This window comes from Ornithodoros turicata, chromosome 6 (assembly GCF_037126465.1).
Source record: "Ornithodoros turicata isolate Travis chromosome 6, ASM3712646v1, whole genome shotgun sequence".
Taxonomy (NCBI): Eukaryota; Metazoa; Arthropoda; class Arachnida; order Ixodida; family Argasidae; genus Ornithodoros; species Ornithodoros turicata.
This window is the reverse complement of record NC_088206.1, coordinates 74,400,151-74,425,236: the sequence shown is the minus strand read 5'-3', so window position 1 is coordinate 74,425,236 and position 25,086 is coordinate 74,400,151. Positions and strand designations below refer to the sequence as shown.

General features: G+C 43.9%; 2 protein-coding genes and 1 long non-coding RNA gene across 3 annotated transcripts in view; 1 reads left to right on the top strand and 2 right to left on the bottom strand.

Moving 5' to 3' along the window:
* Window positions 1–25,086, bottom strand: part of LOC135397427 (DNA (cytosine-5)-methyltransferase 3B-like) — an 82,525-nt gene that overhangs the window by 52,493 nt on the left and 4,946 nt on the right. Inside the window, exons 2-8 of the mRNA XM_064629035.1 lie at window positions 21,164–21,249; window positions 9,792–9,914; window positions 6,939–7,079; window positions 3,755–3,856; window positions 1,622–1,742; window positions 1,496–1,570; window positions 1,392–1,439 (exon numbers count right to left, since the gene is read on the bottom strand). Of these exons, the coding sequence (XP_064485105.1) occupies window positions 1,392–1,439; window positions 1,496–1,570; window positions 1,622–1,742; window positions 3,755–3,856; window positions 6,939–7,079; window positions 9,792–9,902 (598 nt within the window). The 5' untranslated portion in view covers window positions 9,903–9,914; window positions 21,164–21,249. The remainder of the gene's footprint in view (window positions 1–1,391; window positions 1,440–1,495; window positions 1,571–1,621; window positions 1,743–3,754; window positions 3,857–6,938; window positions 7,080–9,791; window positions 9,915–21,163; window positions 21,250–25,086) is intronic.
* On the bottom strand, window positions 13,892–16,061 carry LOC135398731 (uncharacterized protein K02A2.6-like). The gene is made up of 3 exons (XM_064630114.1): window positions 16,052–16,061; window positions 14,434–15,080; window positions 13,892–14,293 (listed from the first exon to the last, which is right to left on the bottom strand). Exons 1-3 carry the CDS (start codon window positions 16,059–16,061, stop codon window positions 13,892–13,894), a joined length of 1,059 nt encoding a protein of 352 aa, XP_064486184.1.
* Window positions 17,919–18,558, top strand: LOC135398487 (uncharacterized). Its single transcript, XR_010424106.1, has 2 exons — window positions 17,919–18,223; window positions 18,295–18,558. It is a non-coding gene; the product is annotated as an uncharacterized LOC135398487 (long non-coding RNA).

Here is a 25,086-nt window from a genome sequence, read left to right as displayed (position 1 = left end):
CAAGGACACTGACACTCTTCTCGATAAACCGAGTCAGAATGACACTATGTCTGGAACATTGTTCCCAGTACTCTATGTCTGGATACGGATAAAGAATTCCGGTCAAATGAACACAAAATGGCAGTAAGTTCTTTTCCTTTATTTTGTGGTTAGAAAAGGGGATCGACCTACACATGGGATCGACCTGTAGTCCATTTTATACGGGAAGTGTGGGACAATACCAGCGTACATGCCAAGGACACTGACACTCTTCTCGATAAACCGAGTCAGAATGACACTATGTCTGGAACATTGTTCCCAGTACTCTATGTCTGGATACGGATAAAGAATTCCGGTCAAATGAACACAAAACGGCAGTAAGTTCTTTTCCTTTATTTTGTGGTTAGAAAAGGGGATCGACCTGTAGTCCATTTTATACGGGAAGTGTGGGACAATACCAGCGTACATGCCAAGGACACTGACACTCTTCTCGATAAACCGAGTCAGAATGACACTATGTCTGGAACATTGTTCCCAGTACTCTATGTCTGGATACGGATAAAGAATTCCGGTCAAATGAACACAAAACGGCAGTAAGTTCTTTTCCTTTATTTTGTGGTTAGAAAAGGGGATCGACCTGTAGTCCATTTTATACGGGAAGTGTGGGACAATACCAGCGTACATGCCAAGGACACTGACACTCTTCTCGATAAACCGAGTCAGAATGACACTATGTCTGGAACATTGTTCCCAGTACTCTATGTCTGGATACGGATAAAGAATTCCGGTCAAATGAACACAAAACGGCAGTAAGTTCTTTTCCTTTATTTTGTGGTTAGAAAAGGGGATCGACCTGTAGTCCATTTTATACGGGAAGTGTGGGACAATACCAGCGTACATGCCAAGGACACTGACACTCTTCTCGATAAACCGAGTCAGAATGACACTATGTCTGGAACATTGTTCCCAGTACTCTATGTCTGGATACGGATAAAGAATTCCGGTCAAATGAACACAAAACGGCAGTAAGTTCTTTTCCTTTATTTTGTGGTTAGAAAAGGGGATCGACCTGTAGTCCATTTTATACGGGAAGTGTGGGACAATACCAGCGTACATGCCAAGACACTGACACTCTTCTCGATAAACCGAGTCAGAATGACACTATGTCTGGAACATTGTTCCCAGTACTCTATGTCTGGATACGGATAAAGAATTCCGGTCAAATGAACACAAAACGAATGGTCATTCCTGATGACGCAGGCCAGATAAGTTTTCTGGTTAATTGAGTCACAGATAAGCAAGAGATGACTGTATGTGTTTTGAACGACAACTTCACGAAACATAAACAAACCAAGTTTAGAACCAAACAAAAAAAGACATTATGAACTGTAATAGAAATGAATGCTGCTCACCTTCCAGTTTCAATGTGCCCTGTAGGACCTTCTTAATGGCATCCTCCTCTGTAGAATTAACACAAAATATACTAGCGTGATGATTATAGGACCGGATGTAATACCTGCACGCTGTGGCTCGTGCTTCTCCAGGTATTGGCATCGCATTTTTTCCAAGTAACACTGGATGTTCTCGGGGGCTGTTAGGGGGACGTTACCGTTAACTCAGAGTCAAGTTCTGTTGAACGTACCGAATCCAGTCGCCTTGTAATGCAGAACTTTTGGCTCTTTTATGAAAGCAGATTTCCCCCACTGGATGAGTGCAAGTGAATCACCTTTAGCCACAGGAGCATTGGAGCGGTGTGCAATTTCCTGCAATGCAAAACCATTTTACAAGGCACCTCTGGTCAGAAAGTGCTGAAAAAACACCGCTCAAGTCCAAAAATACCATACTGTAAAAGTAGTTGATTTGGTGTGGCACATATTTTCGCATTTTCGTGGGGGCTTTAGTTGAGAAAATTCGTGAGAACACGGAAAACACAGTCTCGTTGACCTCAGAGATCAGCCAATTGAAGCTACATTCAAATAGAGGCCAGGTGCAGAAATGTTGAGACTATTCCTCAGTGCTGTACTCTGTAGCTTTGCCAGTGCTAAAAGAAAGTGAAGCGTCGAGGGCAGTACCAACTGCAAAAAGTGCTACTGAAGCTATGGAATACAGCACTGAGGAACAGCCTCAACATTCGTGCAGGTAGGACTCTTGCAATAACAATCCCTCACTGAGAAACTGAAATAACCCAGGACTTGCCAGTAGCAAGAATGATAAAGTATTTAATGAAACATAACAGAGATGAACGGATCCGAGGAAAAGCAAAAACAGAACTTGTTCGCGGCTACTACATCCCTCCCTCTTCAGCTGTAGTTATAGCGTTGTGGACTCTTCCGTGTGCGGGTGGGATAACGCATTGTCTCCGGATTCAGTTACGTACGGTGGTGATCGATGGTCGATGTCACCACCATCCCTCGGGTGGATCTCGTTCTCAGGATGCGCGTGCCTCCGGAAAAGGTAACGGCGGAGGTAACCGTTCACGCAGTCGAGAAATGCCAACGGGAATTTCCTGTCCGTCCCAAGACTCTACAGAGTTCCGCCCCTTGATGTGGTCCACCTGATGCCCATAGCTGGTGCTCATCTTCGACTACATAAATGACCGATCCCTGCTTAGCCACAATGATACAGATTCTCCAGTGCTCCTTCTTGCCAACATCTAAACTTTTTTTATTTATCTGAAAACTCCTGTCCCCTCTGGCAGTCCCATGACGCACAAACTTTCGCGGAAACGAACGGCTGACCAGGACAGATAAGATCCAACGTAGTGTCGGCCGTTTAACATTTCCCACGCGGACGTCCTGTTGTGATTACAGCCCAGCACAGGCCAACTTTTCCGGGCCCGACCCGGCCCGGGCGCATCGAAGAATGGCCTGGCCCGGGCCTTCATGTTTTTACGTGACCTGGCCCAGACTAGCCTGATGGCCCAGTGCAGAGACCCCAGCTCGTCCCGGTGACTTAGCGAATACGTAGGGTTCTTCGTTTTCGGTTCACAACAGCACGAGACCAAATTAAATTCAGGACGGGCAAGCGCGTTATTGTTACACTACCAAGTTTTTGTGGATGTAGAGGGCTCTTCCTCTCCTTCCTCCCAATCCTTACCCCAAGCTTTGCTAACGTGTTTGTGAAGTACATGAGGAGCAGGGAAGGGTAACGGTAATGGAAACGGAAACACATACCACGGTCCTCCATTACCGGAAACAGAAATGGAAACAAATTTATCGTCCGGTACTGAATTCGGGTAATGGCTATTCCTGTTGTGCGATGACATTTGAGTGACTTTTCTCTTTCTTTTTTTTTCGTTTGATGACTCCATTCCCTGTAATGCTCTAAATACTACACGAGAGCGCGCAATGCAGGATCTCGAGGGTGCCTCCGTCGCTTACCTCGTCGCAGCCTTCATAACTCATGACATCAACACCATGCTCCACCATAGCACGAGGAGCAGGCACTACGATTTTTAGTTACTTATTTTGTAGTTTTCTTTTCTTTTCTTTTTTTTCATTTCACCGTGGCCATGGCAATGTTATTTACTACTGGTAGTGTTCACTTATGAATGCAACACTGGATGAAGGTTACGCTCGTCTTGAGTTGCTGGACTCCAATCGGAGTCCAACTCAAGACGGGTGTAATGTAAAAAAAATTAGGAACATGTCTTTAGTCACTCGATTGACTGAAGACATGTTCCTACTTTTTTTTAAAAACTTTTAGATAGCTCAGAAGCTCAGAAACACATTCTGGGCACACAGAAAATGCCTTCCAACAACAAATTCCCACTTACCTTAAGGGCTTCCAATACTCCATTCACGTAAAGCTTGCCGTCGTATGAAGAAAACTTGTTTCCAAATTCCAACACAAAATTGACCACTTTATCTCGAGGCAACTGAAAGGCACACCCACTTTTGGAGACAGCATTTTTGGGAAATTATCAATGTCCTACTTGAGAAAAAAAAAAGCCATGAGCTGCCAATGATCTAAATTTTTATTATTCACACAGGGTATGCGATTACGTATTCCACATGTCGAAGAGTGGGTCCATCTAGAATGTGCATCCGATGTGACCGAGGTTAGGTTAGGCCAGGTTAACTCAGTCGTAAAAAACCGGGCAAATTCGGGAAAAGCAGGATTTCGAGATATGTGAAATTTTCAATGTAACAGTCATAAATCGCGTCGTGCTCCTGCGCCAGTGATCATCTCGCGTTGTGGTAGCAGCACGATGGGGCAGCGCACTACATTGCCACGAACTCAAGCCACATCCACGTGCCGTCTTCATTCCTCCCGTCTGAGGGGGGGGGAAGTGATGTGGCGGCCCATGGAAGACGATGCCTCTGCTGCAGTTCTACTGGCACCGTCCTAGCGTGAGGCCATGACTATCTGCCTGCTGGGACATTCCATCATCGCCGGTCAGGACTCATGTAGAGGAAGACCATTGTCCTCTACAGTGGCTTCTGTGTCGGCACCAATCATTGTCGTCTTTCCAGTTTTCTGACAGGTTTAAGTGAACGGGCTTCAAAGCCACACTGGACTTGTTTCAGTAAGCTTCTGCACGCAAAAAGAAAAAATGACGCAGGATCATTTTTATGAGGTCTTCCATTTGGGAGAAAAGCATGTGCGGCAGAAGCTCAGTCCACCAGAACAGAGTCGGGAATTGTGCAGAACAGGCACCCTGGCCACGAACTTGAAGACAGATGATTGCATAGACAGGCATATATAGACAGACATTCAGATATATGTATATATATATGTATAGCACCAGATAGAGACCTCCTGTCAAACAGTATATAATACCGCCTTCAACACTGAAAACTGCTGGATCAGGAGCCGGACCAAGTGTCAGCCAGCTCGAAATCACACGGTGAAGAAAGCAATTTGAGGTACACCAAATGCATTCTGACTGAACCTGAAACGTTCACTCTGTGATACGGAGTTCCCGAAGTAGTGATAATAATCGAGAAGAGCAGCTTCCACATGGCTAGACGCGGCATGTCCACGATCGAAAGCATTGTACGCCTTATGCAAAGAGGAAAAAGAGCTGCATTCAGTTCTTTGAGTTGAAGCCGCTTCAGGCAGGGGTACAAAGTCGTCCTAAGTGTAAAAACAGCAAACAAGCAAGAAAACACGATACAGAAACAGATAAAAGGAAGCAGTGTCTTGTAGCGTTGTCCACATTGAAGGTTAATTTACCTTTGCCCACAAACCTTCATTTAATTATGTCGAGGTTCAATGCGACTAGCAATTGGGAATATATAGTTTCCATCATCGGGCTACAAGTGAGCCCTGGACGGTCCACTTAGATACAGCTTCCTCTAGAACCCTTATTATAAACAATGCATCCTTGTTGGTGCCTCGCGCACGTGTAGCGTTCGCTTAAACTTTGTTTTGTTCTGGCTTGCGCGAACTGTAACTGCCAAAAGCATGGTTTAGGAAATTGTTTGAATCCTAGCAGAAGTTTTATGCAAATGCAACGACTGAAATGCAACGCACTGCATCAGGAATCCAAAAACCTTGGAACAAGGCACGGGCTGTTTGATTAAGCTCACACGCGACACAAGACCCAATGGTGATCTCCAGTTGTAACACCTCTTACCTCTAAATCTTTATAGGGACATGATGACGTGAGCAGCACGCTGCGGCTGCACGTGAACGATAAAAGAAACATTGTTACCATTTTCAGTTTCTACTTCCAACGTTCGTACTGGGAGCAGCCTTGGCACAATTCTTCAAAAAACCGCCTATTTGTAGCAGCATGTAGCAGGATGCGGGCATTGGAGCAATTTGGCGGCGCAGCAGTTCCACCACTGCCAACGAAAACTCGCGTGAGGACAATGAAAGGGAGAAGGTTGCTCCTCCTCTTCTTGGTGGTGAAAAAGAACGACACGTGTAGAAGGTCAGCCAACCAAACGAATGTATTTCATTAAATAGAGCACAAAAACACACTGGTGTCTATGCGGACGAGTGACAAAATGTTTTTCGTTAAATGGAGGAATTAATTAAACCGACGTTGGTTATTGAGATGTCCAACTGTACAACAAAATTCGTGGTAGAGCAAAATTATTTGGATACCCCGGCAGAGTGCCATAGAGATCAATGTATTTTAACTCTCACTACAGCGAAATACTTTTTGGCCACCGCCACGATACAACGAAAGAACAAGATAAGATTTATGACCCAAGCCGACTTGAGGGTCACGAAAAGAAAGGGCGCAAGCACCGTCCTGTTCCTGGAGAGAAGGATAGCACTCGCGATTAGGGGTTCCTACAAAAGGAAGTCTCGGTTATTGGAAGGGGTCTCCTCTTCACAAATGTAACAGCAAAGACGCATGCGCGTGGGAACGCTTCGTTTGTGTGGCAGCGTATGTGACAAAATCAGCCTACATGATTTTCTTGTCGGGGACAAACATGTCGTAGCAACGGAGAGCCTTACGGACGACGCACTACCATAGACATACTTAGAAGATTTGCAGGATTGTAACACTACATGGAGAAAGCTGAGAAGGCTTTGGCAGCGTACAAACAACGCCGCGCATGACCAGCTCTTTCACGCAAGAATAAAATGCTCTAAGTGCCCTTTGGCACTTTTTCTATATCATACCAGGAGTGATCGACGGTTATGTACGGCATGCCCTCGCGATTAGTGACTTTCAATTCAATACAACGAAATGTTTGATACCACCAAAGAAATTGTGGTCTCCATGAGCGTCATTATATTGTGGCTAGACTGTAGCTCTTTGTTAAATTCGGATTGTGCACTTTTAACCTAGTGTTAAGACACCGGGAAGTCTGACCTATATATTTGTTTCCACATCTCAAGGGGATGTTATATACAACGCGCAATCTACATATTTAGCTGATTTGTTAGGTAGTTCCAACCGCTAAATTGCACTTCCTTATGGTTCCTTATGGCTTTGTTGGTGCAATTTTCATGTGTCCATTTTACCATGTAAATTTCTATGTGCAATGGCATACCTGTGAAATCTTGTGATCTCCATACCAAAAGACCCAGACCATGTGCTCATGAGCCAGATGTCTTCCGCAGTCAGAGCCAGCAATGGTAACAGCGGGCCACCAGCGGGATGACCCCAGTTTGCCCCACACAACTTCCCCAGACTAGAAATGAAAAAAGCAACCTCATGAGAGAAACTGATGTTCTGAGGCTGGAACAACATAGAAGGGACAGATACAAACAAAGCCTCAAATTGCCTAAGAAATCAACGATGAAAGATGAAAGTCACTGAAAAGGTTATCAGAAAGGGTTGTTTGGTGCCTCAGTTTAAAATCGTTAAAAACTCCAGTGCATACTTATCAATGATGACATATACCCAGGATACCAGATGTCAAGGCACTTGGTTTTCATCTTAACCCCTCAGTGGCCATCAGCCTGGGTATTTAAATTCCAACAATTTCACATGGAATGTTCTTTCTAGAAAATATATCATTGTGCAGCACATTGTGAAATATTGTAAATCAAAAAGTGTGGCATGCTGACAGAAATTTGGCACATTACGACGCCCTGATGCTATGAAACTCTGCTAATGCAGATAGAGAGTTATCTACACATTTCACCCTACAGATGCCACATGTTAAAGGGACGGTCTCGTACCAATCAAGCGATTCCGAAACTTAGCTGAAACTATATTCACGAGTGCTACAGAAACACAGTCGCGAAAGTTTCATCCAAAACAACAAAGTGGTTTTCAAGAAATTTACAGAAACATGCCGTACTAGCAGACGACGAAAGTTGCCAGCTGGATTTACTCCCTCTCATGCAACGTCACATGTTTATGGGTTTTTATGGTGGAAGGTCACCCCCCCCCCCAAGAACACAAACGGTCCCCATGACGTCCTCACAGTGTCATCGTGTCCCCGTCCTTCGATTTGTATTCCCAGAATGTCCAAAGGTTGACATTTGCGGATTGTTCGTGGAGAGTCATTCAGGTACATCCTGTGCCAGTCCCGGCAGGTAGCTCAAGGGACGAGAAATGCCACCTTGTTCCATTTTCCTGCTAAGACTGCAAATATTGAGTGACACATGTTGCTCATGTTACACCGGTGTGTTCATGAACGCATACTTGCTCAGATTTTCATTTGCTATCAGGGGTTGCACACTGAGATGTCCATCACGTTGAATATAAAAGATGTGGAAATGTTTAAAAAATTTCAAAAGTACTTAGATGTGCATGACAAATGTGCAAGATGGAACAGCGTTTTGCAACTTGTTGACATGTCGTTTGCCTTATTGTCTCTCATGTTACACCGGTGTGTTCATGAGCCCATACTGGCTCACATTTCGATTCGATATCAGAGGTTGCACGTTGACATGTCCCTCACAAGCACATAAAAGACGTGGAAATGTTTAAAAAATTTCATGACATGACATGAATTGCATGACAAATTTGTAAAATGGAACAGCAGTTTACAACTTGTTGACATGTCGTCTGCCTTATTTTTGCTCATGTCACACTAGCGTGTCCCTGAGCCCATGCAGACGCAGATTTTGATTCGCTGTCAGCAGCTGCAAGCTAACATGTCCAGCACATTGATTATAAAGGTTGCGGAAGTTGAGTGTTGATGTAGTCATCTTTTATTGGAACAATTAAAGTTCGTTGGAACTATTGGAACAATAAAAGATGACTTATTGTAATGTATGTCCACAGCACTGACCAATTTTGTTCAAATGGGGTTGTTGGTATCGGATAGTCATAATGATGTTCAAGCACCAAACTCAGAGCAACCCTGTCGTCCTGTCCTGTCAACAAGGTACTTGAACATCATCATAATCACAACACTGATTTGTGGATATTAGCTTACATATTTATATTATGCAACACTTTTTTCACCCGTACCGAACCCGTATTTTTTGCGGCTTGACACCCTGATTACAATATGTGCGGAAACCTTCACTGTGGTCTACTAGACTTCCCATTAGACAATCTCCATCCAGACAAGGACCCCTGTGCTCAGGTGCAAACTGATGCAAAGGAAAGCGTTAAAAAAGAAGCACTAAGAATTTTTACAATGCATACGTTCTTGTACGGTGGGTTGGCAGCTTGCCATACAAAGGCCTGCACATGCTTCCTGAGTATATGGACTTAACAATAAGAAACACAAAATGCTGATTTGTGAATTTCATTTTTTTCTTTTCCTCATACTGTGTGAGAGTGGAACAAGTTGCCTGATAGGTATTCCAGTGCTCTTCTGAATCTCTTCAATTAAGTCGACTAGGTATTGTTAGATCATTTTTCTTTTGAATGCTTTTTACTCGTTAAATTTGTCTTGTGTGACTGTGATGATGCTTTCACCTGTCTGTACTTTTACGTATATACTGTCTAGTTATATGGGCTATACCTTGTGTGTTGACAGTCCCGACTCACTTTTAAAGTATAAAATACCCAACAATATTTAACCATTTTCATTTTCACCTGCCTTGGCCCTCAACTGTGGGCTGTAGGAACTTTCTTTCATTCAATTAAATAAATCATATTGAGGATGTCTTGAAGAGCTTGTTGACTAACAGCGTTCCTGTGACAGGTTATGAGACTCTCTTCAGAAAGTGCAATACATATATTAAAGTCCTCTGTTGCTATATTCTCTCCTCAAAATTATTGACACAATTATCTCAAATATGTGGGTTCCCTTAGTAGCCACAAACACCCCGCAACAAAAATATGGCATTCCCAACTGCCAATAACTACTTTTTCGAATACTTGTTGCTCCTTGATACAAACATAATTTGCACATGCATTAGAGAAATGCACTAGTGAAATGCTCGCATAAAACTCGAGAAAATCATAAACTAATGCAATGGTCATGTATAATTACCGAAACAGCATGAGTAAGTTGGTTTGTGATGATGTCCATGTGCTTGGATATTTTAGGTATTACTTCTTTCCTCGGCCTGCCCCGTTTTCTGTTGCATGTTTTGTTCATCATGTCCCCCGAGTCCTTTCAAAAGAAGATGCTTACATGAGAATAAAACCAGTGCAGTTGTGGTGCAGGAATGGCCCAATAAACTCTTCCCCTTTTATTTATTTATTTATTGACTGGCACAAGACCGAGGTAGGGTGGTACATAGAAATACAGTGGGGAAAAAAAGTACAAACAACTTTCTGCCCTGAAACAGTGCATGATATTCGTAGTTTTTAAGAAGGTTCATGTAATGATCAAGTGATAGTGTATAGAAGGTGTCCCGTGGGAGTGAGTTCTATTCCTCTATTGTTGTTGGGGGAAAAAATGAGTATTTAAAACTAAAACTAAAACTAGGCAAAAATATGGACCCCCAAGTAGGGTGGTTGGTTCCACTTTGGTGAAATGAGTGGTACCACAAGTTCCAACTGGGGCTTTTTCCAGAAGGGTCCCCAATTGAGATCCCCCCCTTTGTGATCTCTTGCCCCTTCTTTACCTTCATCTATTTTACCATATACATTACCTCTTTTTGTTGCTTTTCATCCAGTTGCGTCTGCGATAAAATATGTGCTATAACTTCAATTTGTACTTCTCTTGTATTTTACATGAATATCATAAGCAGCAGCAAAATGTTAAAAGTATTCAAAAAATGACAGAAACTAAGCTAAATAATTCAAAAAAGAAAAGGGAAAAAGAAGAAAAGGTGCAATGACTATGAGGGTGGCACTGTACGACAGGTGGCTTTTAATTGAAATTCGAATGTCCAGAGGGCGAGAGTAGCAGTTTGTCTTTGTTTGCTGTATCAGGGATCGAGGGAGGGAATGTGCTTTAGTGCGATGACAATGATTTCTGGAAATGCATCATCAATATCCCAGAAGAGTTTTGACACTAAGACGACGATGAAACTTACGATGAAACACCAAACTGCACATAGTGCTTGTTCTGATGTTAACAGGTATGAGTGCTGACCATGATGCTTCGATTAATTAGATGTTTCATTTTTGAAACTTAGGAGCAACTTGAAGAGAACGTATGGCGGGACGGGGTACATGCTCCATCGAGAACAGGGGTGTCTCTGAGGAAATACAAGATGAGAGGTAGTCAACAAAACGTCTCCTTGCTCCCTGTGGACCATTAGTGCATTGCATAGTCTAGACACAGTGAGTGGTGAGTGACCACATGTATGTAGCAGAGATGGGAAGTTACCTGACAAAGGGAACTCGTTACCAGCAAGTTACTGTGCAAGAAATGTAACTAACTTACTAACAAAGTTACACATAATGAAAATCAACTTTAAGTTCCTAAGCTACTTTAGAAAAGTAACGGGTTACTTTCAAGTTGCTATCTAATATATACTTTTTAGTTCTTGACCTTCCTATTGTTACTTCAGATCTTCATCTCACAATGGGCAATAGAAGCTTCAAAACAGTTTTTATATACAAAACCTATATAAATATCTGATAGGGCAAAAAAGCCTACATTTATGTGCTTCTTTAGGGAGGGATTTGATGATTCTGATCTCGTAATATGTTCTTGAACGGAGCACAGAGCAAGTTTATGTTCTATGAGTTGTCCTCTCCGCACGTATCGTAGAACAGTGCCAAATTTTGACATTACTATACACAATGGTCAGGGACGGACCCAGAATTTTTCTGAAAGCCTTGGCGAGCATGGTAGTTATACAATCTGAGTCTATATGAGGACAGAAATTAGGGCAGGACATCCCTCGTTACGTCGGATGAGTGAGCCTCCTAATGTGTACAGTAAAAACAGAATTTGTAGCGTTCACTGTGCAACAACAAGGGTGTCAGACTCACGTTGCTGTCATCACTAGGGAGCGTGACGGAGCTCACAATGTTTGTAGATGAGAAATGAACTAAAGGAACTTTCAACTTTCTCAGGCTTACTTTGACAAGGAGTTCCTCAGGAAGTTACTGGAGCTCAAAAGCAATGAGCTACGTTAAAAGTTACCAAAAAAAAAAAGATGTCGCTTAGTTATAGTAATGAGTTGCCCCCAACACTGCTACGTAGTACACGTACATAAAGATGTACTGATTATTTCTTCCTGTTCAGTGTATGCTTTTAGTAGAATAAACAATATGTGCATTTCTAAGCATTATTTTAATTTTTCGTCACGCATTCAGTGGACCCCGTGGACCAGAACCGGGGCCACTTAGCAGAGGGAACCACTGGATCAGTTCCACTGGATCAGTTACACTGGTTCTGCTTCAAGTGGAACCATCATGGACTGGTCCCGCATTCAAAGCGTATTCAATTACCCATTTTGCACTGGTCCCACTCGGATTTTTGCCTGGAGTGAGTGAATGGTTTCACTGATTGATTCATTGATATGTGTGTTCTTGAGCTTGGCAAGCCCTTCAAAGCAGTGTTTGTGTTTCTGGATGATGTTTCCCAGATCTCAAGTATCCCCAGAATTTTTCTAACACCCGGCAGTTGGTTCCCTGGAATGACCTCCAACATAATTTTCTCAACTTTTGATTGGCTGTAGAGTTGAAAAGAGATGCCGGTATCTGTCTCTTCTTGGATTTCGATATGGTGTGCCTGTTGGTCAGTTTTTGAGCTTCATAATTCCACTTTGGTTTTGCACATTTTCGCAAAGTGGTTTTGTTTTCACACTTGTTGCACCTTTGGATCTGCGGCAGTCATTTGATACGTGCCCTTTGGCACCACACCTTTGACAGATTTGTTTTTTCTTTGTCGATGATTTCACTGTCTCATCTCTTTGTGGTGTACAAAACATTGTCTCGCTCTTCTGTGCAAGCATTCCTGATGCTTGTTTCTTACTGGTTTCATAGGCGCACACTATCGTGAAGAGAGAGTCTAGCGTCAACGCTGTTGTAGCTTCATGTCACATTTCCCTATGACTTGATCTTGGATCACTTGGTCTTGGGAAGAACCAAACTTACATGTGCTTTTCAAGTCAAGTGACGAAGGAATCGACAGATTTGCCATCTTGGAAATTGCTTTGCCGGAACATAAATAAAGTACCTGTCGAGGCTGGTCAGTACAGCCTCTGTCATTGTTCACATGTCTTGTAGCATTTTTGACAATGTCCTAGATTTCAGGTCCAACGAGGAGGAGCAGCAAGTTTCTTTTCTGTTTGTCATCCTTGACCGCTGTGATGGTAGTTGAAGCGTTTCCTCCATTGTTACCATCGTTGGACAACGTTTGTCCCTGTGACGACAAACTTGTCAATGGGAGGTCGATAATGCTGCACGCAGTTCTGATCCTCATCGCAAATGTAGTGCCCCTTGTAGTCACATTATATGAATTCCGCTGGTTAGATTAGTTATAAAGGCAACAGCACGATTCAGGTTCTTTCGCCATCTTTATGCTCCTATGCTTTTTTATGTTTATGTCAACATGCTCCTATTGTTACGGATGTCAGGTGACATTGGAGACTTTTTGGTGGGCACTCCTATCCGTACTCTGTATAATGATGTTAAAATCACTCATTCTCATAGGTGCTCTTTGAAGATTTGGAGATGGTGATCAAATATCAACTTTCATCATTGTTTTTCTGCAAGGACATTCGTTGTTTTGTCGTGCTGCAGCCAAAAATGAATTTCTTCACTGCTCTTTTAAGATGTCAATAGCAAAATATGTACGTAGTCAACAATAACCATTTACCTCCATGCTTGCTGGCTAATAGGTAAGGTGGTTAAAGATGAGCACTGGAAAGAACATGTTGAGTTTGGGAAGATTGAGACTCCGTTGATCACGATGAACTCAAACTTTATTGCTTTCTGGACTACATCTGTTCTGTAAGAAGGGATACGCCCGACTGGCGCATCAGAGTGAACGCATCGCGTGATCCCCGAAACCAGAGAACATGCGCTTCCCCGCGATACACGATCTTCTCGCGCGGCGCTGTCGCACCTGGCTCAATAATACACCACGCAACAATACACAACACCCCTTCCCCCTAGCTGACAAAATGGTCCAAATATCGTGGACGTGTGATCATTCGGCGTGGTCGTGTAGAGATAGGACCACTAAGTTGCGGCTTCTGTAACAGCTGGGGAACTAGCTGGTGCTTGATCCATTGGAACAGATGTAGGTGTTACAAGTCCTTGTGGGACACAGTCGCCTGTAGAAACATCAGTCGGGTTCTCAACTGACTCTGGCAGTTCGTTGCTTGGTGTGGCGTGACCTCTCATTTGGTTTAGATGGCGTCTCACAACTCTGCCATCCTGAGTTATAACTCTGTACGACACAGGTCCAGTAGGCTTCTCAATTGTTGCAGGGATCCATGGCTGTCCATGGCCATAGTTTCGCACATACACCCGGTCAGAGTCTTTAAAGGTCCTTACGGCTGGTCTGGGAGCCTGCTTTTCCTCTACCTCCTGGCGTTTACTTATTCCATCTGGATGCAGTCTGTCAGACAAGTCTTCAACCTGCGTCGCATAGGGAGTTCGGCTGGACTAAAACCTGTTGATGAGTTTGAAGTGGTATGCTGATGCAAGAGGAAACGAGCAAGTCGTTGCTGCCAGCTGCCATGTACAATACGTTTCATCGAGTCCTTCATTGTTTGTACCATTCGTTCTGCCTGTCCGTTGCTTGCAGCGTGATAGGGAGCCACGAGAATTTGCCTTATAGCGTTTCTCCGAAGCAATGTTTGGAAGTGAGCAGATGTGAACTGAGGTCCGTTGTCGCTGACCACAACATCTGGAATGCCGTGCGTAGTGAAGATCTCCCGTAGTACGTTGACAGTAGCTTCGGCAGATGTAGATGGCATGAGCTTTTCCTCTAGCTCCTTTGAGTAGGCATCAACTACTAGGAGGAATGATTGTCTATGGAACGGACCAGCAAAGTCCACGTGAAGACGAGACCATTGAGAGTGTGGAACCTCCCAAGGATGTATCGGCACACGTGGTGGTGCATGCCTTGTGCATTGGTATTCGGTGCAACTCTTGACAGACTGTTCAATGTCCTCATCGATCTTCGGCCACCATACGTATGACCGAGCAAGGGCTCTCATGTGTCCAATCCCTGGATGACCCAGCTGGAGCTCGTCTAACACTCGCTGTTGACCCTCTTTGGGAATTATTACTCTGTTTCCCCACAAGAGGCAGTTCTTATGAGCAGATAACTCATAGTGTTTCGACCAGAACGTCTTGAACTCATCTGGACGTTTGTCATCAGGGGAGCTATTCTCGTCAAAGTAGGCTACCTGCTTACTTTCTTTGCAAGGAGGTTATTGGTCGCCGAATAAAGAAGGCGTGAACAATGGGAATGTCATTGGGAATGGTTTTCACGCGCTATTAGCCAATAGTCGAGCATTTGATCGTCCAGCCTTGCTGCTGTGTCTGTGTTTTCACGATCATTCATCATTTTTACGATCATCATGATACCGCCCTTCCCGCCCTTAGATTGTCTCCCCGGAAACGGAAGACTACAACTTGAAAGAGAAGGTTGGAGGAATGCGGAGAAAAGTGGTCATGACAAGTTTACTTGCTTGATAGTAATATCTACCACGGGGTAAAAATAGGAAAACAATCTTGTGTAGTGATCGCGTTGTGAGCGAGATAGCGAACAAGTAAACAGTGGGGTGGCGCTCGTGCGTGCCCAAGATTTTGAACTGGCAGAGTGGCGCGAAAAGATTACTATCCCCCTACAGTTTCTTATGTCATTTCTTGTTTACGCGCAACGCCTCTGCGGCGCCATTTGTTATTAAGTGACACTGATTTCGTTGTCTTCGCCTTGCATTCGTATCTTTCATTGTCCACAACCCCCCCCGCATGTAATGAGTCGTGTGAGAAAGTAGCACGAAACAACCACTACATTATTCTTAATTCTGTCTGTGTAAGGGACAGACTTTTACTAGTTTAATGATAGACGTCATCGCTTCAATCGTCGATATGACGAACGACTCTGTATCGGAGAGCGGTGCATTGTGGTGAAGCACGAACCACGGCAATGAGCATGGATCGTCCGATCATTCTACCAACGAAATGCAAATATTTATGCACTATGCGCCATTTCCGCCGTCGTGGAAACGTATTTGGAGTCAAATAAAAGTCATAGTCCGAGGCATGTACGTCATTCTCATCGTTACCGCCGTCCCCGTTCAAAGTAATCACCCTCTTTTCGGTGCTTACTTTTCAGCGCAAAAAGTAAGATACTATGTCACTGCCTACGTCAAAATGACGTACCTCTTAACATGATCCCGTGAGCTAGGGAAAATCTAGGGACAGTGAGGGGACAACTTCAAAGAGCAATGTTCTTCATATTGGGTGTGGCACCACTTTTTGACTGGACAAAAGACAGCGGCGGCGGCAGCCCGCCGTCAAACATGTCACGTCAAAATTGCCAGAGCTCCGTTCATGAGAGATATTCTATAGCAACTATAATATCAGGACGTCATAATTATTCCTGCACGTTTAAACCGATGTACTATTGCTTCTCCTTTTTTCCCATACAACCTATTTAAATCCGGTACACAGCGCCACTGTAGGTCTAAGCTGTGATGCTCTACACGCTGGGGATAAATATCCCTAGAAATGGGCGGATTGTTCAGGCGGAGTTTGTCGCGGTGGCTCAGCCCAACAGCTCGTGATGTGTAAAGTAAGCAGGTAGCTTACTTTGATGAGAATAGCTCCCCTGGCCAACCCTTCCACACCCAGTTGAGAACTCGGGAAAGTTGAGGATCGTGTATAGTCATGCTTGCAATGTCCTTTGCGTGAAGCGGTGGACTGGCCAGCTCTTCCGTGAACAGCACTTCGGGTGGATATGGTATAGCTTCGTCATTGACGGGAAGTGGCAAGCGGCTTAGAGCATCTGCATTAGCGATTTTCTTCCCAGGTCGATGAACAAGCTCAAACTCGTAAGCGTTTAGCATCTGAGACCAACGAAGCATTCTTGGTGAGATTATCATCCGAGTGGGCTTTGACCTTGTGAATATTCCCAGAAGCGGTTGATGGTCAGTCACAATTGTAAATGCACGTCCATAGATAAAATGATTAAACTTCTTTACTCCGGCAATAATGGAGAGAGCTTCACGGTCGATTTGTGCGTAGTTACGCTCTGTACTTGTCAACATGCGTGAAAAGAATGCAACTGGAGCTTCGCGTCCATCGGGCTGTTGCTGACTTAGTACAGCCCCTACACCATAAGGTGATGCATCACACGTGAGGAATGTAGGACGTTTTTCATCGAATGGTACAAGAACGCTATCTGATGAGAGAAGTTCTTTGGCTTGCTGGAAAGCCTCGTCATGGATGGTAGTCCAATCCCACTCTGCGTCCTTGCCGAGATGCAACGGCTCAGCAACGGTAGCCTTGTCCTTCAGAAAGGAATTGTAGAAGTTCAGCAGGCCAAGAAAAGCTTGAAGCTCTTGCTTGCTGTTCGGACGCGGTGCATCATGGATCGCTGTAACCTTGGAATCTGCAGGGTGAATGCCGTTAGCGTCGACACGATACCCCAGGAATTCTACGGAGGACATACCAAACAAGCATTTGTCCTTTCTGGCTCGAAGGCCAGCACGGGCAAGTCGACGTAACACCTCACGCAATCGTGTTGCAAGTTCGTCCTGGTTAGCAGCCTGAATCAAGATGTCGTAGGTGAAAAAATAAAGTGGAATCCCAAGTGGGATATAGTGGAACCACTTGAACAACAAAGTGGGTCAAAGTGGAACCACTTTGTCAGCAAAGTGGTTTGAAATGGAACCATCATCTTGCCAATGTGGAAGTCAGAGTGGGTTAGACAGAGCCGTTGTGGGCTAAACTGGAGCCACTTGGTCAGCAAAGTGGTTCGAAATAGAACCATTTTCTGGCTAAATTGTGTTCACTCCGATGTCAAAGTGGGTTTGGCCAGACCCTTGTGGGTTAAACTGTAACCACTTTGAAAGTCAGAGTAGGTTTAGGTTTAGGTTTAGGCTTGCCTAATCTCTTTTGAGTCAGGGCAGGTAACGTGAGGGCACCACACGGGGTTAGACAGGATCCGCTTGGGGTATCACATGAGGAACACTAAATACGAAAGGAAAGGCAATCCAATCCAATCCATGTCTTCGTATCATTTGAACGATTTCTTCGAAGTTGCGTTGGTTGGATAGAGAGCAATACAATGGAGCTACTGAAACTGCCCAGCATTATATTCCAAGTTCAGCGTGCTTCAGGCGCATATAGGAGGTGAAACTCAATGCCTCGCCTCGCCACGAAACCGCCATCGCCGCTGATATCACCCGATTGCAAGTTGCAACAGAACAGGCGTTCCACGGTGCTCGCTTGGATGGCTCGGATGAAGAACAAAGGAGAATGTGATTTCTGCGTCGTGAGCTGCTTCTGCTAATTTCAGTCTCGATTCTGTTGACTTCGCTTCTTGGAAGGGTAAGCCAGTGGACCAACTTACAGTTCGAACATGACTAATATGTGACTGAACTTTTCCTTGAACATTTCAGATTTGGCTTTCTTCATGCTGCACTTCCAATATTGGATCTAGAAATGTCCCGAGATTCATATCGTACCTGATCATCTTAAGAAACGCGGACTGCAGCTTGTCATATTGTCTGTCCATTGTGCGATACCTTGTGACATTGAAACATGTGTATACGTGTGAAACACTTCCCGACAGTGTGCGCGAGATGTTTTCCATTATTGTGTCAACCTGGATATGCCACTTTCAAGGTATGTATTTTCGTAATAAAATAGTGTGTTGCTCAATACCTCATTGTGTGTGTGTGTTTTATGCACGTCGCGAATGTGTGAGACTGTTTCAGTTTGGACTTGGCTGGCGGCATGATTCCCTTGTCCATGTCAGGTTGGAAGCTTGAAATGAGAACTGACAATGTTTGACGTTTGTCTGGTCTCGTTCGTACGTGGCGAAGGCGCATCGTATCGCGTGTGTACCTCATGCACCAAACGGTATGTGCGCGGTACTTCATATTTTATCACGTTAGCAGTACCTCTTGAATCATAGAAAGAAGAAGATAATGTACCTGATGTTCGTGTGGTACGTAACCGTTACTGGGCGTAGAGTGTAAGCTGGAAACTGAAGTGGACACACTAGCAAGTGGTTCTGCAAGTGGAACCATTTGCAAATAGGTCCCAAAGTGGAAAAGGATATGTAAGTGGTTTCCGAAGTGGAATGGCTTCCAAGTGGATTTTAAAGTGGACAATTTCGAAGTGGTTTCTCAAAGGGGTATTTGTTTCATAAACAACTTGCAAGATATTTTCCACCTGGGTACTCCCTGTAGACCCACGAGAAGTTTGTCAATTAAGTGCTGGAAAAGTCCTGGAGCTACATTCACACCGTACTGGAGGCGTTTCACTTTGAAAGCACCCCGATGTGTGATGATGGTTTGTGCTTCTGTAGCATCATCGTCTACACGTAGTTGAAGATAGGCCTGTGCGAGGTCTATTTTTGCGTAGCAGCCACCACCAGACAAGCTTGAAAGAAGGTGGTTGACTGCAGGAATGGGGTACGGCTGATCACGCACGGCGGTGTTGATAGTAACCTTGTAGTCGCCACACAGTCTTACTTCTCCTGACGGTTTGATGACAGGAACAACAGGAGTAGCCCATTTTGGATTTGAAATTGCTTCAATAACATTATCGGTGATAAGACGATCGAGTGCAGCATCGATTTTTGGACGTAATGCCAGGGGAACATTCCTTACCTTCAGTCGGATGGGTGGAACAGAAGGATCTAGTGGAAGTGAAACAACAGGTCCTGTGTAATTTCCAAGGCCTTCCTGAAATACTTCTTTGAAGTTGTTGAGTACTTGCTCTATGGGGTTGGCATCCATATGGTGAACAACAGTCAACTTGATACCCAATGGTGAAAATCATTCGTACCCCAGCAGACTCACTCGTTCTCCGTCAGCAATAAGAAGCCACCTCTGAAGGATCCATACTGAACATCAACGAAGCATGTGCCACGCAGCGGGATTGGCTGCTTTTGGAAGTCGCGTAGTGAAATGGAGAGTGGATGAATAGTTGGGCCCTTCTCTGGCGCTTGTATGTAGCTTCAGAAATAATAGAATAATCGGATCCTGAGTCGACTTCCATCTGTCATTCAGACCCATCTATCCTCACTTTGGTGTACTGCTTCCGGAGAGTGGATGTTTCTATTTCGTCCACATTGTTCATCTGATACATATTTGCAGTACCTGAAACATGTTCTTCTGGCTGTTCAACTGCATGCGTTGTTGGCGAAAATTTTTGACCCTGTCGCTGTTGGGCAGGTTGTTGTACTTTCTGGTCACGAGAGTTCTTTGCACGACACACACGTTCAATGTGCCCTTTTTTGTGACAGTGACGGCAAATTGCTTCTCAGAACGGGCACCGGTCACAGTCATGTGACGCTCCACATCCGTGGCATGACGTCTTCGGGGGGTCCCTGGAATGTCGGGACTCCGCTGTGGATCCTTTGCGGTTATGATCCCGGCAATCATTATTGATGTGATGGGCCGCGGAAGCTAACCCCTGAGTTTGTATTTCCTTCGCTTGGTCGGCCGCTGCTTCGGCAGCGAGGGCTTTCGCTTTAGCGCTCTCGAAGGTTAAATCTGTTTCGGCGGGCAGACGCCGTTGTAACCCGTCATCACGAATGCCGTACACAAGCTGATCACGTAGTCTTTCACTCAGTGTGGATCCAAAGTTGCAGTCCTCTGCTAGCCGGCGTAACTCAGTCACGTATGTAGTGATCCTTTCGTAGGAAAGTTGCACGCGTTTGTGGAACTGGAAGTGGCTGTATATTACCGATGGCTTCGGAGTGAAATGACTTTTCAGCAGCGCGATCAGTTCATCGTAGGACTTTTCGGATGGAGACGCTGGTGAAACGAGGGATCGAACGATTACAAGTGTCTTGATACCACAAATGGCCAGCAGCGTAGCACGCTTTTTTGCAGCATCAGTGATAGCATTAGCTTCGCAATAGAAGCGCGGTTGATCCGCGTAGACATCCCATGAAGAAAGATTCGAAACATCGAACTCACTGATTGTTCCGATAGCTGCCATCTGAAGTCCGTGAATTTGTGAATCGGGCGCGATCACGTACGAAAGTCGATCTTCCCAAGAGAAGGCCCAGTAAATCCCATCCTCGTCGCCAATGTTGAGTTTGGGAAGATCGAGACTCCGTTGATCACGATGAACTCGAACTTTATTGCTTTCTGGACTAGATCTGTTCTGTAAGAAGGGATACACCCGACTGGTGCATCAGAGTGAACGCATCGCGTGATCCTCGAAACCAGAGAATACGCGCTTCCCCACGATCTTCTCGCACCTGGCTCAATCATACACCACGCAACAATACACAACACAACACATTACCTTTCGTTTCCTCAGTACTATCAGAGCTGTTCTTCAGCGAAGCTGTACTGAAAGCAATGGATGGCGGTTTCTGGGAGTCGATAACTCTGCACAATAAAGCAAACCAATTTTTACTTGCATTCAGTGGGCAACTGGCTTTCTCAAAGTTTTTGTACACCTCAGTCGTGAGACTATACTGCTGCAATATGCAAATATCAAATATATCAAGTATCCACAATGTTCCACAGATCGTTGTTACGTCCTTTGTTCTGAGAACTTGGTACATCAGGATACAATTTGCATCCACGAGCAAATTCAAATGTAGGGTTGAAATTTGCAGCACACTTTAAAGAAGCCTCTGGAGTAGACCAACTACTGTCATGATCAATGGTCTCATTATTCATGCGACAGTCATAGTTCCGTATTAGTCTCATCATGAGTGGTCCTGTAGGATTAATTGATACACAAGTGGAGGACCACACTTCTTCAGGTACAATTAGTGGACATGCACAAGTATATACTATAGTATAGACACACGACTAAACACAATGTAGTACAGTTGAGTGACCCCTCATTCTACAGAACTTATCGATCAGGATCCAACCCCTCCCTTTTTGTCTTTTTCAATTCAATGTATTTCCTTGCGGTTGGGAGAGCAGCAAAAAGCCAGGCTTTGACACCTGCTTCTCCCCAAAGTCCACTCTTTACAGCAACAAAATCATACATAACATCAAACATACATAACAAAAAAGACCAATATTGTAACAATAGCCAAAAGAAAAAGGGAAAGAAGAAATATAATACAAACAAATCAACTAACAGTACAGCTGGCTCAATTAACAGTTGAGTACACAACATAACGCGACAGAGCTTATCTTTTGACATCAACAATGGGTCTGGCCAAGTCCCAACATACTGATTAAAAATAGATATGGTAACATGTACGTCAATGGCTGCTTGCCATACTTAGTTCGACGCAATATGGGACACGTCAAATCCTATGTCGAAAAGAATACATAGATGTTGGCTTAATTAACTGGCATAATTCTAGAAATGTTGTCTTATTTTCAAGGACGCTTACGAATAAGTTAGGGTAAGCTTATAGTTGCAGAATTTCGGTATCGGAATAATATTGTACTGTTCAAACAATTCCGCAGTATGAGACAGTTGACATAGCCCTTTTTTGCAGGACAAACAGCGCGTGAATATTTCCAGCCGTTGTTGTTCCCCACGCAAAGAAACAATAATTGTACCGTGAATAAAATAAAGAATTGTAAAGCAGCAATTCAATTTTACCTGGAAGATCATAACTATGTCTGCCTAAAACGCCATTTATAGCAGCAAGTTTTTTAACGACATAAGATACATTGTTGTCCCACTGCAGATGTTCCAAGGACATTACGCCTAAACTTTTAAAGATAGAAACTAGATCAAGTTTATGATCATCATAATAACCAGAAACGTCTTGAGTTATGAGTTTTCCTTTAGGTCGAAAAAGCAACACCTTAGTTTTTGCCTTATTTAAGGCTAAGGGCATTACACTCAGACCATTCTTTGAGTTGTTTAAGGGCATTATTTGCTACTGTTACAACTTCCGTAACAGATTTTCCAGAAAAAAGCAATGTTGTATCATCAGCATATATAATGACATCTAAGTAATTCGTACCAGCTGTATGTGGATAAACGTTGACTACTCATTTACATATACAGGGTGTCCCAGAAAACATGACATTGAATTATAATAAAACTACACTACCTAGAATCATGCGATTGACAGCATTTGTTTTTACTAGGTTTTTGTCACCTCTTGATGTGAATGTCGTGTAACATAAGTTTAAATATGTAAATTTTTGCTAACTGAAGTCAGAAATTTGCCAAGTAAAGGTCACTTTTTTACCCCGCCAATGTGAAGAGCCTGTCTAATTTACTCAAATTAATGATAATTGACAGGGATATTCAGGGGCTATCCTATCAGAAAAAACAGCCGAACATCATGCTCTACAGAGCTAGCGCGCGACAAATTTTTCAGCGCAATCCATGTCAGTCCGACGAAAAGAGGTTGGAAACCCAGCCCACACCTCCACCGCAGAAAGAGATGACACAGGTATGGCGCTTTCCCAATTTCAGGAACTGTCACTCTGTGGGCCGGGTTTGGAACCTCCCTTAGTCGGACTGAGAGCGATTGCGCTCAAAAAGTCCTCGCGCATTATGGTCCGAAAAGCATGATGTTCGGCTATATCACTGTCAATTAGCATTAATTTGAGTAAATTAGACAGGCTCTTCATATTGGTGGGGTAAAAGTCACCTCTACTTGGCAAATTTCTTAGTTCAGTTCGCAAATATTCACATAATTAAACTTACGATACATGACACTCACATCAGGAGGTGGCAAAAATCTAATAAGAACAAATGGATTTGACCGCATGATTCTAGGTGGCGTAGTTTATTTATTATAATTCAATGACACGTTTTCTGGGACACCCTGTATATTGAATAATAAGGGCCCTATAATAAGGGTCGTCTTCTTATTAATAAGAAAATTGATCAACTCGTCACAAGTAAACTTCTGCCCCATATTTCCAAATTCTTGCACCCAAAGAACGTCACACCAAGTAATTTTTATCTTTTGAAAGTCCATATGCCCAATAACCCTGGGAGACCCACAATTTTCTTCCCAAGATTAACCAGTTCAGTGACCACGCTGACATTCTCCTGGCCACAATAGATGTTGTTTCATTACACACATTCCCCATGATGAAAGTCTCTCTGCTGTTGAATACTTTCTTAAAACTCACCCTTCCGATATTCGTCCCATGTCATTCCCCCTTTAGAGCTAGTTCTCAGTTTAATAACTTTGTCTTTAACGATCAACACTTTGTCCAAATTCATATGGTGCTGCCATGGGCTCCTAATTATGACAATTTATTTGTGGGTCTCTTTGAAACCTCAGCCCTTAAAGTAGCACAGAAGTCATTTTTAACACCCAGTTTTCTTCCTATAAAACTGTTAAGTAGGCCAGTAAGATGAGCCATGCAAAGTAATTTACACCACAGAGTCATAATTATCGCAGAAATTGAATTTAAAATACGCAGCATAAAGCGACCGTGCGCAACGGTGGTGAAGAGCAGTACCAGCCTGTGATCTGCCTGGAACCTCGCGCTGACGCTATAAGGAGAACGCTCGCTGATTGGCCTAGAGAAATGTCGTCTGCTACTCAGCTGTTCGGGGTTCTGATAAAGCCCTTCTCCTTGCTTGGTAATGCTTCGGCCGCTCCTTCTATCCCCAATTCTCTGGGAAAACTGGCAAAACAGGTTTACGGCGGCAAAGGGACAAGGCGCTGACCCCCACTGACCGCCAAACCAGAACGAGTCTCCTTATGCCGTCATCGGTGACGTGCCATCATACCTCCTCATTCTCGTTATAGCTGGAGTGGCGAGTTAAGGGTGAAGGCGCGGAGCTATGTTTATGTGAGTTTTTTTTCTGGGAAACAAATTGCACTCATCAAAACCTTTCGCGCTATTCGGTAAAATGACACACACACTTTCATCAGATGTCTTAACCTGAAATTTTTTTGGATGGCCCTCTGTACTCCTTTAATGCTCTCCCCCTTAAGCCACTTATGTATCTCAGGTTCATCGACAACATTTTTGTCCTCTGGTCTAGTGATGGGGCACCTCTGCAGTCATTTTTTGATCACTTTAATTCTCTGTGCAGCAAATTAAATTTACCTGTAACTATTCAAGGCCCTGACATATCAGTGTCCAGTGTGTAATCTGGTAGGCTGACCAATGAACTGTACAAGAAACCAATGAACCAATATCTCCACTATGAAAGCTATCATCCTAATCACCAGAAAAGGAGTATTCTTCTTGTTCTTGCGCCTGAAACGAATCTGCCCAGATCAAACAGATTTTGTGAAACATGCTCAGCAAATGGTATCTCAT

What these genes read in the sequence shown, in the direction of transcription:
- LOC135398731 (XM_064630114.1), bottom strand. An exon ending in ACGGACAGGCAGAACGAATG is followed by an intron (nt 14,294 to 14,433) that starts GTACAAACAATG and finishes TATGCGACGCAG; the next exon opens with GTTGAAGACTTGTCTGACAG.